The sequence below is a fragment of the Copadichromis virginalis genome, linkage group LG8 (genome assembly GCF_057382275.1).
Source record: "Copadichromis virginalis isolate Kocher_CV1m ecotype Utaka linkage group LG8, C_Virginalis_male_GT1.1, whole genome shotgun sequence".
In the NCBI taxonomy this organism is placed as follows: Eukaryota; Metazoa; Chordata; class Actinopteri; order Cichliformes; family Cichlidae; genus Copadichromis; species Copadichromis virginalis.
This window is the reverse complement of record NC_140625.1, coordinates 19,739,371-19,755,849: the sequence shown is the minus strand read 5'-3', so window position 1 is coordinate 19,755,849 and position 16,479 is coordinate 19,739,371. Positions and strand designations below refer to the sequence as shown.

At 43.9% G+C, this 16,479-nt stretch overlaps 1 protein-coding gene across 18 annotated transcripts in view; it reads left to right on the top strand.

Annotated features, from left to right (window-relative positions):
• The window catches only part of tcf7l2 (transcription factor 7 like 2), a 107,929-nt gene that overhangs the window by 38,452 nt on the left and 52,998 nt on the right, over window positions 1-16,479 (top strand). For 15 of the 18 annotated variants that reach the window (XM_085466391.1, XM_085466387.1, XM_085466388.1 and 12 more), the window contains exon 4: window positions 11,634-11,735. The exons of the other annotated variants lie outside the window; for them this stretch is intronic. In XM_085466391.1, the coding sequence (XP_085322517.1) occupies window positions 11,643-11,735 (93 nt within the window). In that variant the 5' untranslated portion in view covers window positions 11,634-11,642. The remainder of the gene's footprint in view (window positions 1-11,633; window positions 11,736-16,479) is intronic. 18 annotated transcript variants of the gene reach the window in all.

Below are 16,479 nucleotides of genomic sequence, written 5' to 3'. Positions count from 1 at the left end.
CCAAGCCTTTATGCCCAGCCCTGCGAGCATGAAGCATCTCTAAAACTTGTGCACGCGCGAGCTCCATCCCGCTCTACGTCATTTTGTAGCTCGCTGTCTGATTGCGTCACCCCCTTGTCATTCATTAGACACAAAACGCGCTATTTAACCAAATTCCATGCAAGCTTCCTCTTTCCCGAGCACCCTCTCCTGCTCTCTCTGCCCCACTCTCTCTCTCTCTTTTGGCGTAGACTTTTGCATATATAACAGGCTGGCAGGCTAAGAGCTTGGGACTTCCCCACGCCACACTCCAAGCCTTTGATCCTTTGCTTTGGAGGTAACATCAAAAGGAGAGGCATAGAAAGGCAGCTACTACTGTGAAGTTCAATGTTCAACTTGATGGCTTGGCTGAGGGCTTTTTTTCCCTCTCTCCTCCTCCTCCTCCCCTCCCGCTTCACCTCCCTCCTCCCACCGCTCCCTCGATCCCTTCGCTGTATCCCTCAGCTGACAAAAACACACAGTTTGTAGCCAAGGGTTTTTTTAATTTTTTTTTATTTTTTAATTTTTTTTATTTTAGTGCCTCTGACCTCACCTCCATAGAATGAGAATCTGACATAAAACAAGATCTCAACCCTATAAAGAAAACAAAAAAACTCAGCTGTAGAGAGGGTGTACACAAACATTCAGATGTTTCCTTTTTGACGCCGAGGTAAAAGGCGCTTTTCCAGCGCCAGGTCCTTCTTTTTCCTCTCAGTTTCTCCCACTGTCTGTGTGGGTAACATGCAGCAGCAGCATCCCTGTATTGCACCTTGTTGCGTCAATGCCGAGCTGGGCTCTTTGCTGCTAGGTTAAGCAGCAGGATGAGGGCAACATAGCGTATTGTTTTCTGCACACCCTCTTTTGAATGGATGCATCCTTAAGCTTGATTTAGGGTCAGTGCAAACTGCCTTTGGATAGCTTTGAAAACCACTCCCCTGCAACTTATAAACATTGGACAGTGGTTGTCAAAGTTGCTTGCTCTCAGGACATGGGAGAACAGCCGGGCATTTTGCTTATTTTTTTCGTCTTACAGCTGTTTCTTTTTGCCCTGCCTTTGCATGCGTCTGCCAGGGATGACTTAAAACACATTTGATTTCCAACAGCACGCCTTGAAAACTTGTTCCGAGAGGTTATAACCTGACCCTTATGCTCTACCTCACTTTTTCTTTTTGATTTGCAGAAAAAGAGAGTGCCAGAATAAGCTCAGAGGAGGAGAAAGACCTGTTTTCTGCTTCTTTCTTTTGGTTGTTTTGTTTTTTTCATCTTCTCCTTTGCAGCGTTGACATGTGAAGCTTGCAATCAGCCGTTCACGGAAAAAACAAACGATTTTCATAATGAACGTCTTAACCGAGTTTCTTATGCAAACTCTGTAAATTAAGGAAGAATCAGACGAGGCCGTGGCCTTCCAGGTCAAAAGCGGGCTTTTGCTGTGCTATTTGCAACTGTATTTAAATGACACAGACTTGATAAAGGCGATCTAGAAAGCTGAGATGCTTCACTAAATGCTTTTTCGTCCTTTATGAGCTTCGTTGTCTGACTGTGCCAATTAGCAAAGGCGTGTGGCCTGCTTTCCCTCTCCTCTTTTTCTCTTTTTCCCCCCTGTGCTCCATCTCTCTTTCTAGATAGATGCTTTCTCTATCATGCTCCTGCACACACACACACACACACACACACACCAAGCACACATTTGGTGTATCATTAGCTTAGTGTGCGGGGAGGCGTGCGAGCCTGGGCTCTCTCCTGCCTTATCTCCATGTCAATCACAGCGTGTGTGTGAACATCAGTTGTAATGATCTCCATCCAGCCTGTCGGTGCGTGTTAGCGCCTGGCTTCCCTCGCCCCCGGAGCAAGCCGTTCCCTAGCTAATAGATGCAAAATTAAGCTGATCAATAGATGGCCTCAGCTCATTATTGACACGTTATCGTGGTGTGGGATTTTTGTGTTTGTGTGTGTGTGTGTGAGAGTGTGTGTCCAGAGGTTTATATACAGTCAGAGATGCAAGACAGGATGAGCCCACCCCCAAAAAATTTAAAGTTAGCTTTCTTCTCCAAATGGCTCAGACCACTTTATCTCAGGCCTGCAATGATATTGCATTAAGCTAATTTATTCTTACTCTGTTTTATGCATTTTTTGGATGCTAAAGCCTCTACTCAAAGCGTAATCATCGGCTCAGTGGTAGGAAATGAGATGGAGACTTTGCAAAGCGCCATATTAAAGATTCATCAATAATTGGCATGTGTGCTGCTGTTTGTGTTGCGGGGGAGGAAGGTGGAGGGGGCTCTTATGGACAGATCAGCACGTGATTGAGCTAAGTGGTAATTAACCATGAGAGAGGTGTGTATGTTTTGGTGTGTGTGTGTGCACATCCTAGAAGATGTATGCGCTGTTGCGTGTCAGCGAAGGTGGGAATGCTGAGGGTAAGGTTGGCTGACAGAGTTGATTTGGAGGTGAGCGTTTGGGGCCATGTGGTCAGGTCATTGAGGGATGGGGTGTACGGAGGTGGCGAGGGGTGTGTGTGACACTAGCCCTAGTCACACAACCGCCTCCCCTGACCCTCTTCAAGTCTTATTGTCTCGGAAGCATCCCCCATTTTAATGAGCTCCAATAACCAAGTCCTTATTACTTATTTATTCATTAAGCCACCGTGGCAAAGCGGCAGTACCCCACTGTGTGTGCGTGCATGTAATTGCTCGTGTGCATTTGTCTTCCGTGCACAATATCATAGTAAATACCATGTTTCAATGGCAATAATAAGTTTGATTAAAGCTAATTAAACCTAAAATAGATTAGATGAAAGCTAATGATTTTCCCCGCTTGTTTGGGTTACGAATCTATAACCTGAAACCATATTTGAGATTTGAGTTGAAACCTTAAAATCCTGGGCTTTAGCTCTGCTGAGGGAGTATGTCTCATGAATATGGAGGCTGAACCGCTTCAAGGTGCGCAAGTGTGAAAGAGACATGAAACAGACTAAATGTTTGTTAGTTTCAGATGATTCTTTTGTGAGGATTAATTGCCTGTTGGTATGTGCGTGTGATGCCTTCAACATAATGCTTTGTGATTGATGAACGCGCGTAGGTGGAATTGTGTGATAGCGTGTAGTGTTTTCAGAATATCGGAAGTCTTTGTGAAGCCTGAGAGTGTACACACTCTCTCCCTCTGAGGCATGTTTCATAGCTTCCCTATATCCAGTCTGCCGTTTAACTAATTCATAGTGAACTCTCGAAGAACAAAACCAGACACCCAACATCAAGGGCAGCGTTCAGCTCTCCTCCAGCACAATACCAAATACAGCATTCTCCAGCAGAACGTGGGCGCTGCAATCAGCTTACTTTTCTCCCGTAGCAGAGCTCAGCTGCTGTTCACCTTTTTAACTCTCCCCTCTGCAACCTTAAGCCTGCTTCCTGCAAAGGTAACATATGAGTTGCCCAACCTCTTCTTCTCCTAGCTCCTGCCCTGGCCTTGCGTAAGGGGCTCAGACACACCCAGGCCTGCAGACATGCCCGTTCACCTCAAGCAGCTTCTCAGTAGGTCAGCGTGTATGAGACTTCAACTGACAAGGCCCTCATTGTTTTGTCGGACCATTGGCCCCTTCTGCCACTGATCTTCAAGGGTCTTCAACGGATTACTATTAGAAAATGATGCTAAATAAGTTACAAAGAAATCCTGGTTACTGGAACTATCTAGACTAAGTTAATATTTACACTGGGTGTTTACATGGGTTTCAGCGAGGTTATGTTGTCTTAGGTTTATTCACAGAGCTGTGTTTTGGTAACTGGACTGTTTTGAAGTTAAAGACATTTCACCTGTCGTAAAAGACACATTTAGCCTTTGTCTTGTCACTTGTTGGCTTGTGAAGTCCAGTTTGTATGAATCTCGGCCTCTTGGTCTGCTGGAGCCTGAAGTGAACATATCTTGTAAGTGTGGGGAATAAATTTATGTGGCGATATTGTATCGATACAGAGACAACAAATATCGATATTTCTTAAAATATATTAAAACACTATGGGAATACTAAGGACAGAAAGACTGTTGCCATCTGTCTGATTGAGTTTTTGTCAGCGAGCACAACTCAAGGGGACTCGACTCAGCTGGCTTCCAGCTGGTTGTATTCTTGTTATATTCTTTTAGAATAAAAGTGTAATACTAAAATATGAATTTCTGTCCTTTTAAACAGCTACAAATGTGTGATTTTCGCAGATTTCAACAATTCAGTTGTAGACTGATAGCAGACTGACTCCATCTTATGGCAACATTTCTGGCAGGGTTGAGTGACAGTGTTGGTATGCTTGATAAATGACAAAGTTGGATTGTTTAGTTGTTGTTATTTTTTAACAAGAAGTTTAGCTTTGAAGAAATAATTTAAAATTGATAAAAGGCGATAAACAGCTATATACTTTATTACAAAACTCAGCTAAATGTTAAAAATCCCAATAATGTCGTATCAGGAGTGAAGTATTGTGATAATATTGTGTCGTGGGCTGTCTGGTGATTCCCACTTCTAATACCTAGATGACCTAACGACCTAACAGTCTGGGGCCCCAGAAAGGGAAACAACCCAGTTTGCTTGCCAACCAAATGTGTTAACCACTAAACTTTGGAACCTGTATGTTTTTGCTGTAAAGTTGAGCATCTTAACTTTGGAGTCTTCGGAGCTTGGATCCAGCCTCAAGAAGCCATTCAAGGAAATCCAGTTTTCCCCACTTACGTGTTTGTTAGTTTCATTTTTTTTCGCTGCTTTGCTAGTTGATTCATCAGACATCCAAGATTATTTGATCTTCAGCTTTCAGGAGAACACAAACCTGTAATTCCAGTTACCTTTGACTTTGTACATCTGATATGTCATTACACTGTTGGCTAATGTGGAGGGACTTGTTCATCGTGTTGATCTGATAGGGCGCCCGTTGTTTTCTGTTGAGGTACAAAAAAACCATGCTTGACGTATACTGCCTAAACTGAGCATTAAGGTATTCTTTCAGCTTCTACGGTGTGAACTCTAGAAGATATCAGTTCTTTCTAGTCTGCCTGAATATCCCACTCTGTTAATTGATTAATTTAACAACCCTAATAGGAGAAAGTAAAATAAATCAATTACGATTCATTCACTGAAATAATCAGAGCTTCCAGGCTCATAACAGTTTGTTACCCCAGTGAGTCTGGAAGTCAATGAAAGCACCCTAGAGCCTATTTGTGTCCAAGCAAAGGAAACGAAAAGAAGTGGAAGAGTCACTGAGAAAGATGAGCAGCAGGAGGAACACCTGAAAGAAAAGGCATTCTGTCGCAGAGCTGGATGCTAAAGGTGCCAGAGTACCTGTTCATTAACTGGCCCGATGGAAGACTAGCCATCTCCTGCTGGCCTTCACCCTTCATGCCACTATTTATAGAGCAGCCAAGAGATACTCTTAATGACACAGGACAGTGTTAACTGGGGGGGAGGGGGTGCAAAAGTCAGAAATGGAACGGTGTTTACTTTCTGAGAAGAGCTGAGAAGTTGGCGTATTTTAGAATGCTGTCATATCATCCTCACACTTCCTTTGAGAACTTTATAGTTTCATCCAGGTAGTGTTCGTGGCACACTTTCCCCATCTAATTAATTGAATGAAGTGAATGTAACTATATTTTCTAGTCTTTTTCATATGTCTTCTCCTTGTTTTTCCCACTTGGAAAAATATGTCTTCTGTGGCTTGTGCAATCCTTTGAAACTCTGGTCAGTCAGCTGGTGTTTGAACAGCACATTTGTCCACACCTGCTAAGCAAACAGTGATGGAGCATAGCCATACTTATCGCGTGACCCAGTGTTTAAAAAGAGTGAAACAAACTTCCAGGACGGACCTGATAAAAAGAAAAAAAAGACGAAGAAGAAGTGTTCATGGACAAAAAAAAAGAGTGTTAAAAGCTGAGAAATGCTCCCCCTTTTTCCATCATAGACTACAGTGCTTTCTGAACTAATATAGAACAATAGTAGTTTCTCGTTTCTACAGCTTCATTGTAAACGGTGAGCAAAGTCTGAGCTGGGTAGAGAGGCAGGAGAGGTCATGTGCACATTCTACCCTTGTGGGAAAAAAGGCTTATATGAAAGTGTCAGGGCGAGTTTTTCTGCAAGAAAGAAAGCGAGTGAGAGAGAGAAAGAGGAGGGGAGTTTGAGGTTTAGGTGGAGATTGTTGGCAAAGGGGGTAGGAGGTAAGGAGAGGAGAAGGGAGGTTTTGGATCAGGTCGGCAGCCCCTGTGCTGTCAGGGCCAGTGGAACCCCCAAGCGGTTCTGGCTTTAGAGTAAATATGGGCCCAGCGGACCCCTTCCCGCCCCAGGGCACACAAACCCCAGGCCTTCCCACATTTCACTTTTATTTTCCTGGTTGCAAAATGCCTCTGGCTATCAGATCAGGTGGGGTGCTTTTTTTTTTCCCTTTAATATTTACTCATAAAATGTGCATTAGTAGAACCAAAGCAGCCATGATGGACCCTCTTGTGTTGGCTAACTTTCTCTCAGTTTTGTCAAGGAACTCTTGCGCAGGTCTCTTTACAATAAACACGTTCCTCCTGAAAAGACATGTGCTGTATGCAGAAGCAGACACAACAATGGATCATGTAACAAAGTGGGCTGGTGGGTTTTCTTGGTTGTTTTTTTTGTTTGTTTTGTAACCAAAACTATTTCAAAGACTCTCCTTTAAGCTTTTCCTCTCTGTTGCAGAGAATCACTTTCTCCCCCTTAATAAATTACGTGTGAATAAGCGTGCGTTTGCTTCTTCTCCTGCACCTGTGAGTGAGGACAAAGACTGCCAGCATTATCCGCAACAGATCAAGACAATATGCTCAGCTCTCGTTTTTAAAGGGATAAAATTGTAGTCAAACTGGATGGACTAATCTTTTAAGCTCAGTGCAGTTTACTCTGTGCAGCTTTGAATGGGCTCCTCTTACTAGCCTTGATCATTTCAGACTTAAATAAAGCTCTTTATAGTAAGGGGTCTGATTGGTGTAATCTGCAAGCTGTCAATCCCATCTCTGAGCGCCCTCCCCGAGGAGCTGCTGGCCCAGTCGAGCGTGGCATGTTCAAATATGGGTGAGCTTTGTTTTTCAGGTGTGAATCAGTGAATAAGCATGTACAGTATGTTGGGATTGGAGGTGGGGGGTCATGTATATCTGTTATCTGTATATGTTCCCCCCTGATGTCTGTGTAAAGCTGTCATATTTGTGAAATGAGGTGGCCACAGATGGTCTGAATATCTGCTGGAGTCTAGAGCAACACCCAGCATCCATATGCTGACACTAAAACCCAGGCTGCTGCCTTTCTATCTTTTACATTACTCACATGGCTGAAATGCTCGATGGATCCCCCATTTGTCTCCTGTTCCCCATCTGGAAAGTAGACCAGCGTTTGGGAGCCACATTGGCACATAAGGACCTCTGTTTGTTTGATTGGTCTCGAGCCGTCTGCTCTTAATCCAAAACAAAACGAACAAGCCGTGCAGTGGCATGTGATAAAAACATCAGATGGGGGGGGGGCTTTATAGAGAAGAAGCTGGTTGTTGACGAGAAACAGACAGAACAATCCTGCTCGTTCACACTAAAAAAATTATGAGTAAGACTTCCTCTTCTTCTTTGTCGATATCTTATATTGGCGTTGGTCAAATTTTGATGGGCTGTAGTAAAAAAAAAAATGTTTTATTTTCAGGAGGATTTGGGTGTCTGCTGTGGGTACTGGGAAGTGGTGTTTGAGGCCAAATTGCTTCTGTGCCAGCTTGTTGAATTGGTAATGACAGTGGTGGAAGCTGGTGTGAGCTCAGGATGCCCGTTCATTTGTCTCTAGGCTGCTTCCTTCCCCACTACCATGAGCTGTGACACGGTACCAGGGCCCTAGCTTGTTTTCCCTTCGATGACAGTCAGATCTGGGTTAACACTCTGTAGCTCATAACATGTCAAACCTGGGTGTAGTTGCAGTCAGTCACAGACTTGGGTGAGTGGTTCAACATGCAAGTAGGAAACACCTACTCAGATATAGTATAGTAACAAAATATAGCTAAAACAAGTAAAAGGTTATAGAATTAATCATTGTAAACAAGGGGGGGGGGTTTCCTCGGAGGTAAGGATATTTCAGATCAGGTCAGGTCATGTGTATTCAAAAGGAAATTGTTATTTCTGTTTAGTGCAACTTATATTTGGCAGCATGACTGTTTTTACCTACAGTTGCACATATGCGGTAGGAAAGAGAGAGACAGCTGCAACAACACAGAATACAGGAGTCCTTGAGACAACAGAGTTGACTTTGTTTGAGACAGAAAGGGTATAAAAAAAAGAGTTGCGGATTAGGTGGGTTGCAAAGAGACTTGCAGATATGCAGCGTAATAGAGCTTAAAAATGTTCTATGTGTGATTTACATATTGGATTTGAAGGGTATCAGCTGAGCTGTCAGCTGATGTGGGCTTGAACCCCACTTTGACTCTGTGGCAGGTCTAAATCTAGTGCTGTGTTTGGTGTTGGAGTTTCGGAGAGTCAGACATCAGCCAATTTCAAGGTTCATGGACTCTGACAAGTTCTGGCAATGAAATGTTCCTGTGCTCTGGAATCTTTTATAGACTAAACCTATAAATTGATTGCATTTTAAAAAAAAAAAGCTTACCTAATAAGCTTACGTAATGAAATTAATTGTAAGATGTAGCCCTTGCCAACACCCTCCAGCCCCCCCAATTGCCAATCACCAATTGCCTCCTTGTTCTTAGGAAAGCAGCAGACGACCGGAATATCGGGACAAGCGAGAGTGAGTTCATCCCTCTGTTAGGATTTAGAGGACTCCCTTGTCTTTCACTTCATCAGAGACAATTGAGTCATTCAGATCCCATTGTGGGGCTGGCCAGCTGAGGAGGGGTGCAGGGTAGTGAGGAGAGAACAAGAGGGATATTGGGTGGGAAGACTGAAAGGGAGAGAGGAGAAGCCGTATGCTGCATAACCCAGAGCAGGAGCACAACAGCTAGGATGGCTCTTACAGGGTGGGGGTCTGTCAAAGGGGGGCTTGCTAGTGTTTGTATGTGTGGGAGGGAGGGGAGGAGAGACAGACGAGAGGAGAGAGTTATCCTGGAATGGAGCAATTTGTCACATTGGAATGGCTCTTGAGTTACACGGGGGGCCCCCTCATAGCAGGAGAGTTTTCAGGTCGCAGAGTTGGGAACAGGGAGGGGCTTGGAGTAGCAGAGAGGGGGTCAGAGGTCACGGCCTACTCAAGCCCAGGCAGCGTGTCCGTTAGCAGGGCAGACGGGCCTGCGGAGAGAGAAAGAGAAAGAAGGAGAGGGAGGCAGGAGGCCAAGAAGGGGGTGGTCGGAAAGTCTGGTTCTTGCCAAGGCTCCGTTTTCCTCTGCATGCTTATAAAATCTGCAGGAGAGATTAGTGTGTGAGAACATTTGCAACAGCAGAGCTGAAGTGGAGCCACTTGTCAGGGCATGCACTCCCAGCACCCTCCCTCTCTCCCTGCTAGACTTTTGGTGTCTCACTACCCCATCACCCCACTCTGGAGTGTCACCTTCACGGTCTTTACCCACCTCCTCAGAATGTCCCCTTGTTTTAACCTCCCCTGGCTGCAGCTGTGTTTGAAAATTCGAATGTGTGAGCACATGTACACATGCGCACGGGATGGCAGGACTTTCCCATGACTGGATTCACAATTCCTCCAATTTCTCCACCACTGCCCTGTCCTCTCGCCCCTCTGGCACCACTGGACGCTGTCTTGAATTACCTCATACATGACAGCAGCCCCGTCACTCTCCTCCTTCTACTCCTTGCCTTTTTTTTTTTAGTTTTTCTTTTTTTTTTTTTTACTGTTACAACACCACCCTTCTCTCCTACTCACCCCCCTTCATGGCAATTAATACCCAGTGTAGGGGGTGCATAAAAAGCTCACAAGACTTCGGCTCTGGAGTTTTTATAACCATTCCCTTTTCCACTCTGAGGACATACAAACAAGCATAAACAAACCCAGCTTTTTAGCAGTAAAAGCCATCTTTGGGTCATAAATGAGTGTTAGCTGTGGAGAAAGACCAGGCAGCAAACTATTTTTTTTCCCAGTACAGGCTATAACCGAGGACATGGAGTCAATAACTCCCTCCAGCGTCTATCACTGGCAGACACCCCACAGTGAACCCTTCGCTAATTACCACTGATTTAGACACAGTCTCAGGAAGGGTCGTGACACGCTCACTCTCACCAGCACCGGCACACTCTCGCACACATGTGCACGCACATATCCTCAGACGTGCCTGAGCCGTCACTTCTGCGAGATGGCAACACAAAGAAAGCGGATGCGTACCTTCGTCGCTGTGCGAGCGCTACCACACAATTAAGCTCGATCTCTTCCACTCTGCATAGATTGTCCTCGAGGAACAGATAATGCAAACTTTTTGTCATCATGTGCCAACATGTGATCATGGGTGTAATAATTATATATAAATATGGAGAAGAGACTGGGAAGAAGTGTGATTTAAGAGTGTCCGTGGCACTGAAGTTACAGCATTTGACTGTTACTCCTCTTTGGTGTTAGTTAGTCCCAATCCCAGTGATTTCTCAATGGAATTGAAGCAGATATAAAGCAAATATTCCAATGTAACTGAAATACCCGTTGTTATTATGCTGCGTAGAGCCCCTGTTGTTCCTTCCTTCACAGCTGAAACAGTTGCTGTGACCTCTTTCCCTCGAGCTAGGTGGCTGTGACATTGATAAGCAGAGTCAACACCAAGCAGTTGGTGGCTGAGCAAGCCACAGTTTACTGTGTGGTCAGCAAGAATTTATAAATTTCGTACTGCTCTTGCATGTTTGAGCATTTGCAATGTTTTAATATGACTAAATATGCACATGTCCAGAAAGTTTCCACGGTCATTTTGCCAACAGGTATGAGCTAATACTTTTTAAGGTCAACGTATGTCATCAAATTACAAAGGATGCCACCAAGTTTATTACCCGGACAGATGTTTCTCTTGACCTGTGTTTCTGCTTATCTGTGTGCGTGTGTGTCAGAGAGAGAGAGAGGGTGGGAGAAAGAGACAGACTGACTTCTGATAGAGGCCAAGTCAATCATTTATAAGTGCAGTCAAGAGGTTTAGTCTTAGACGAGCGTGGTGGTGAGACGCCATGCTCTATCCACTTTATGGGTTCTAATAAAATGTCTGACAACAGTCACATTTATGACATTAGGTCATCTTAAAGCCATAAGCTGCGTACAGTGCCAGCCCTAACTCGACCTTAACTCCAAAAATGTGTCACTGAATCATGTGTCTGCTGCTTAGTTAACATAAAAAAAAAAATTAAAGATAAGTAGAGCTCTAAACCTGCGATGGAGCCTGGTTACCACATGTGTGCTATGTGTTTCTGATATGATTTGGTTTTGCTGCTGCCACTGCTGCTGCTGTGGACTCTCGTGTGCATGCTTGACCCATCCTCACCACCTTCTACCATCCGCCTTTAGATCTTTATTTGCGTTTCCATGTTTTTAAGTTACCACATCCATACACTTGTCAAGAAATGTCGTCTCCCCCTTTTTTTGTCTTTTTTTTAATTTGGTCTTTTGGTTTTTGCTTTCTGCATTGTTAACATGTTTTGTTTCTTTCTTTCCATTCTGTTTCCTTTCTGCCATTCAGTACCTACAGATGAAATGGCCCCTGCTAGATGTTCAACCAGGAAGTCTTCAAAGTAGACAAGCACTTAAAGATGCCAGGTCCCCTTCACCGGCACACATCGTTGTAAGTAATACGCCGCTCGGTCCTTTATCTCTTTCTTCCCTCATTCACGACTGACGGAGCTGAACAGAAACAAACCCTTGGACTTGAATACGCATAGCTGTTTGCATTTACCCTTAAACACAGTCACTAACCACCCAGTCAGTTTTATATCAACTTTTTCTTTTTTGTGCGGGTGCACGCTTTGACAAGGGCAGTTTCGTGGGTCCCAGAAAGCAGAGGTTTTGCAAGTGCGATCAGGGGCGGCCGCTGTGGCAGGTGCTGTAATCTCAGGGAAAAATGATAACTCCCGGGGCAGGCTGAGCTGGCTGATGGTGGAAAAACTGGTCTCGTGTTGACAACTTTCATGAGAATAGGCTAACGCTGGGCTGCTAATACACCGCCTTTGAGAGAAGTGTGGGCGTTCCTTCAGCATTGATTACCCTACCCATGTAGTTGGAGGAGTACTCTGGAGTTGGCTGGACAGCCATAGGGGCATATTCAGTACATGCACATAACAGAGCATCTATCCCAGGCATGTCAATATCTAAGAGGCTAGCAGTTCTAGATTGAACAGTTGAATATGAACTTCATAGTTAGCCAAAGGCTTAAAGTTTTCAGGAGGTCAGCGGAGAGGTTGAACATGGGGAGGTGTACGTATGTGGTCACAGGGTTAGCGAGCCAAGAAAATCAATGAGAGTAGGGATTGAGCAGAATTAGTGAGGTGGCCATCAACGCCCTGGGCCGTTATTGGCACAGTTGTTACTTTTGTTTGGAGTGCATTAACTGTTATGAAAATGAAAATTTAAGAAGGAGAAACCTTCCAAGTTTGTATCCTCGTGAGTATCTCCTGTGGTAATGGCTACAGAGTAACCCCCCCCCCCCCCCCTTTTTTTTTTTTGTGTTTGCTGCACAGTTGTCATCATGACTCTGGAGCTCACGCCAAACTTAGTAAGGATTTTTGTCACGCAGATTACACTGTCAAGACACGGTGTCCCTCTGAGTCACATATGACATTTGATCAGTTCACTTACATTTATGGTGTGTAGTAAATACGTGCTCGAACGCTTGCTGAAAAGTTGGCAAACCAAAGCCTCTTTAGTGTTTTTGGCTATTTAAGTTAAGCACAACATAGCTTAAAAATAGCAGGACTTGACAAGGCTTTTTATTTAAAACAGAAACCCTGTCAAAAGTGGTCTTCAAGACAAAGAGCCAGTGATGACAGTGTTATTCTGAACAAAACAAGCCCAGCTAAGGCCCTCCTTATCTTCGCCTGCGATGCTAGTGTTATTTTTATACCAAAGAGTTCAGGGGGCCTCTTCTTACTCTGTTATTTTCGGAGACGCTGAGAAAAAGAGTCCCAACTTCTCTGAAGTCATTAAACTGGTCGTAGGCAGCAAACGCTGCAGGTAAATACTTGAGGTTTTATCCTGCTATGAGTCATATGGCTGTAAATACCACCTCACATACGCATCAACCCGTGCAGCACAATTCACGTTTCTTCCCCGCATGAAGAAGTTTAAGGACAAGAAAAAGCGCTGCAGCTCTAACTTTGGAGACTCTGGGGGTGACGTCATGCTGCTTTTCTTCTGTAATAAACTGCTTTAATTAGAGACCTCATTTGGCTGCTAAAATGATCTATAATTGCAATTAAAGCACATTTTATAAATGTAAACATCTGATTTTTAGAAGACAGAGTAAGCTCCATTACAACGCCACACAGTCAGTCAAGCATGAAACAGTAATAGGCTTGGAACAAAAAAGGCAACACCAGCTCAGAAAACAGAAATTGGCTATGGGGCAAAAACAAACATGAAACAAGAAAGATGGACAACCAGACTGATGGAAGAAATAAGCTCGCAACAGTGAAAAGTAGAGACCGTACCTATTGAGTTACACCAAAAGATAAGAGACATAAAGACATAAATTGGTCATAAGTAATAGATCAGGGAGATGTAAAAGCAAAATGCATGAAGAGAAGCGAAGCCGTGGCCAGATCAGTTTTCTCCCAAGTTTAATAAAATCCTGGATCATTTTATGCCAAAGGACACTTTAAGGCAGTAAAGTGGGATTAAATGTAACAGAAAATTGCTTCTTTAAAACAAATAAAGACGAATAAAGTTATGTTAAAAATAGGGATGCTGCAGTTGTGACATTCTGAAACAGGCCGTATTTTATTTTCTCGTTTATCTCGTTTTCTTTTAAGCTGGTGGGCGGAAAAGAAATCCTTATTATAAACATTTAGCTCTTTTACATTTAGCCAGTACCACAGATAAACATTGGACACTGTAGGTCATCTAGTTTGCAGATAGCAGCAACATGTACATATGTTCATCCAACATAACCCCTAGTAAAAAGGAACCGTTAAGCCTAGTGTGGGCACAGATGGGCTTTGAGCATGGATACAATTTAGTTTGGGACTAAATAGGTGATTTCTGGCCAAAAATAATAGTGAGCCTAAGCAACCTTTTCCCAATTCAATCTCCTAAATGGGTTTTTACAGGGCTGTGAGTTGGATTTGATAATTAAAACCTCATCTGAATTCTAAATAAACCTTTTGGTGTGCTTTTTGCTTTATTTGGGCTTTACTTGTAAGCAGAGAGCCAAAGAAATATCACATTGCAATAGTGAGAGCGCTCTTAAACTCTTAGTGTGATTAGTACCGACAGTGATCAATATGGGAGAATATATTGTAATATCTGTGGTCATATTGCCCAACCCCAGTGTGATCTGTTTGATAGAGTACACAGGCTGGTAAGATCAGAGGCATTGCAGCATGGCTGCATAGGCACACAACTGGCTGTTAGTACAAGTGATGAAATTGAATGTGAACTGCAGCTTGTATTGTTGCCACTCCTTCCATCCTGCTCCAGCATCCACCTCTGACTGAGAAGGAAGTGTGATTGAATGTTTCCCTGGTTTGCATCATATCGGCTGTCATACATATAGAAAAGACAGATAACTGTGTACAGCGTAGTGAATTCCAATGATAACCCCACGCGGACTCCCACAGGTGTCACTCATCGGTCAAGCCCTTTTTTCCCCCTCCTTCTTCTTCTTCGTCTTCTTTTTTTACATCTACAAGATGTAGGTCTGCACGATCTAGTACGTGATCCCCTTATCAATCAATTGGGCTATAAACGGTAGCTTCTTTTTGTTTACAAATGCAAAGAAACATTCAATCACCTTGACTCTTCCTGCCTGGAGCGCTAACAGGCTGCTTCGACAGTGATAAGAACCTCTTGATTGGCCTGTCGATAACAGCAATCTGAAGCCTGAGTGACCAAGAGACAACAATATAACAATATAAAGAAGGAAAGACATCGATGCCTGCAGATAAAGCCTCTGAGAAAGTTAAGGCACAGAGAGATGGGCAGGGACAAAGATGCAGACAGATGGTGTCATTTCTGTCTGGAAGGCTCATTCGAGGTGGAGCACTGGAGGATCAGCCAAGAAAAAGAGGAAGTGACCTCACGCCGGCTGGTCTTTCTGAGGGCACGGTGTATGCCCCTGTTTACCATGCCCTCAAAGGGGGGCACGCAGGACTTTTTGAAGTGCCTGACCACCCCGCAGGCAGCCTCAAAACCTGCCGCTGCTGAACTTTCATGCCATTGGTTGAAAGTTATTCAATATTTATCTGCCTATTGATGTGTATTTCTAGAGGGAGAGACTCCAAGAAACATTTTTATGCCTCACACAGCTCCTGAGGGAAAGATCATAAACAGTCCTTACTTTGTCAACTTGCCTTTTTTATTGTGAGGGTTTAATTTGACACTGTGGTCTTGAAGACTGTTTGTGCACACTTGGCTAGAGGAAGTAGCCTGAAGCTGGTTGATAGGTTTTGGAGTAGATATGCGTGACTTATCAGTCTTATACTTTTATTTAGATAGGGATTATTGCGTTAACTGGTAACACAACATGTCACAACATGAGATTGTTTTGGAAATCCACCTCTTACACAGCATGTGTTGATGGCATAACAGTATTGCCGTAGCTGAAATCCAGGCTCATGTTGGCATCATTTGTCAACTTTCAGAAAGTTTTTTTCTTCTTTTTTCTCAATTTTAATTAATCCAGTACCAAGAAACCAAGATATGCCATTCTAATTGAATCACATTTCCTAATTTGCTATTCTGGGAATGGTGGGTGGGCATGTCCATGTTAAGAGCATACGCACACAGTCTACTTTCTGACATCCACGTGCACAATCATGCACACGCGTACACAACCCTAGAGTCTAGAGTCTAGTCCTGGACGAACAATGTCTCCATTGTTTTGTGGGCTTTCACTGGCAGCAGGGGACGGCTGGAGTGTTAACCATTTCCCGACTGCACCTCGCTGTGTGCCATTGTGTGCGTGTGTGTGTGTCAGAGGAAGTGAAGCATGGGCTCAGGGATGAAGAGAAGAAGGGCACTCGCTCCAAGTGTATGGTAATTAGTGTGGAGGAAGTGATGGAATCTGGGCATTTTTACGGCTTGTAAGACCTCCCACCTGAGCTTTTGCAACTGTTGAACATGCGTATTTTACTCCCATTCGCTCTCACCGGTTCTATACTAGAAGGAGGCTGGGAAGAAAATAATACAAAGTGACATATTTTTGATATTAGGTTGGGGGGGGAAAAGCAGCTTTAGCCATGCTTTCAGAAAAGACAGACCACAGTGGATTCTTATTATAGTCGTGCGACTGCTGCTCAAGGTCAGCATTAGAAAGAGACAGGATCACATTCACCCTCCTTGACCACTTCTCTGTCCATTTTGAGGGAAGAGGG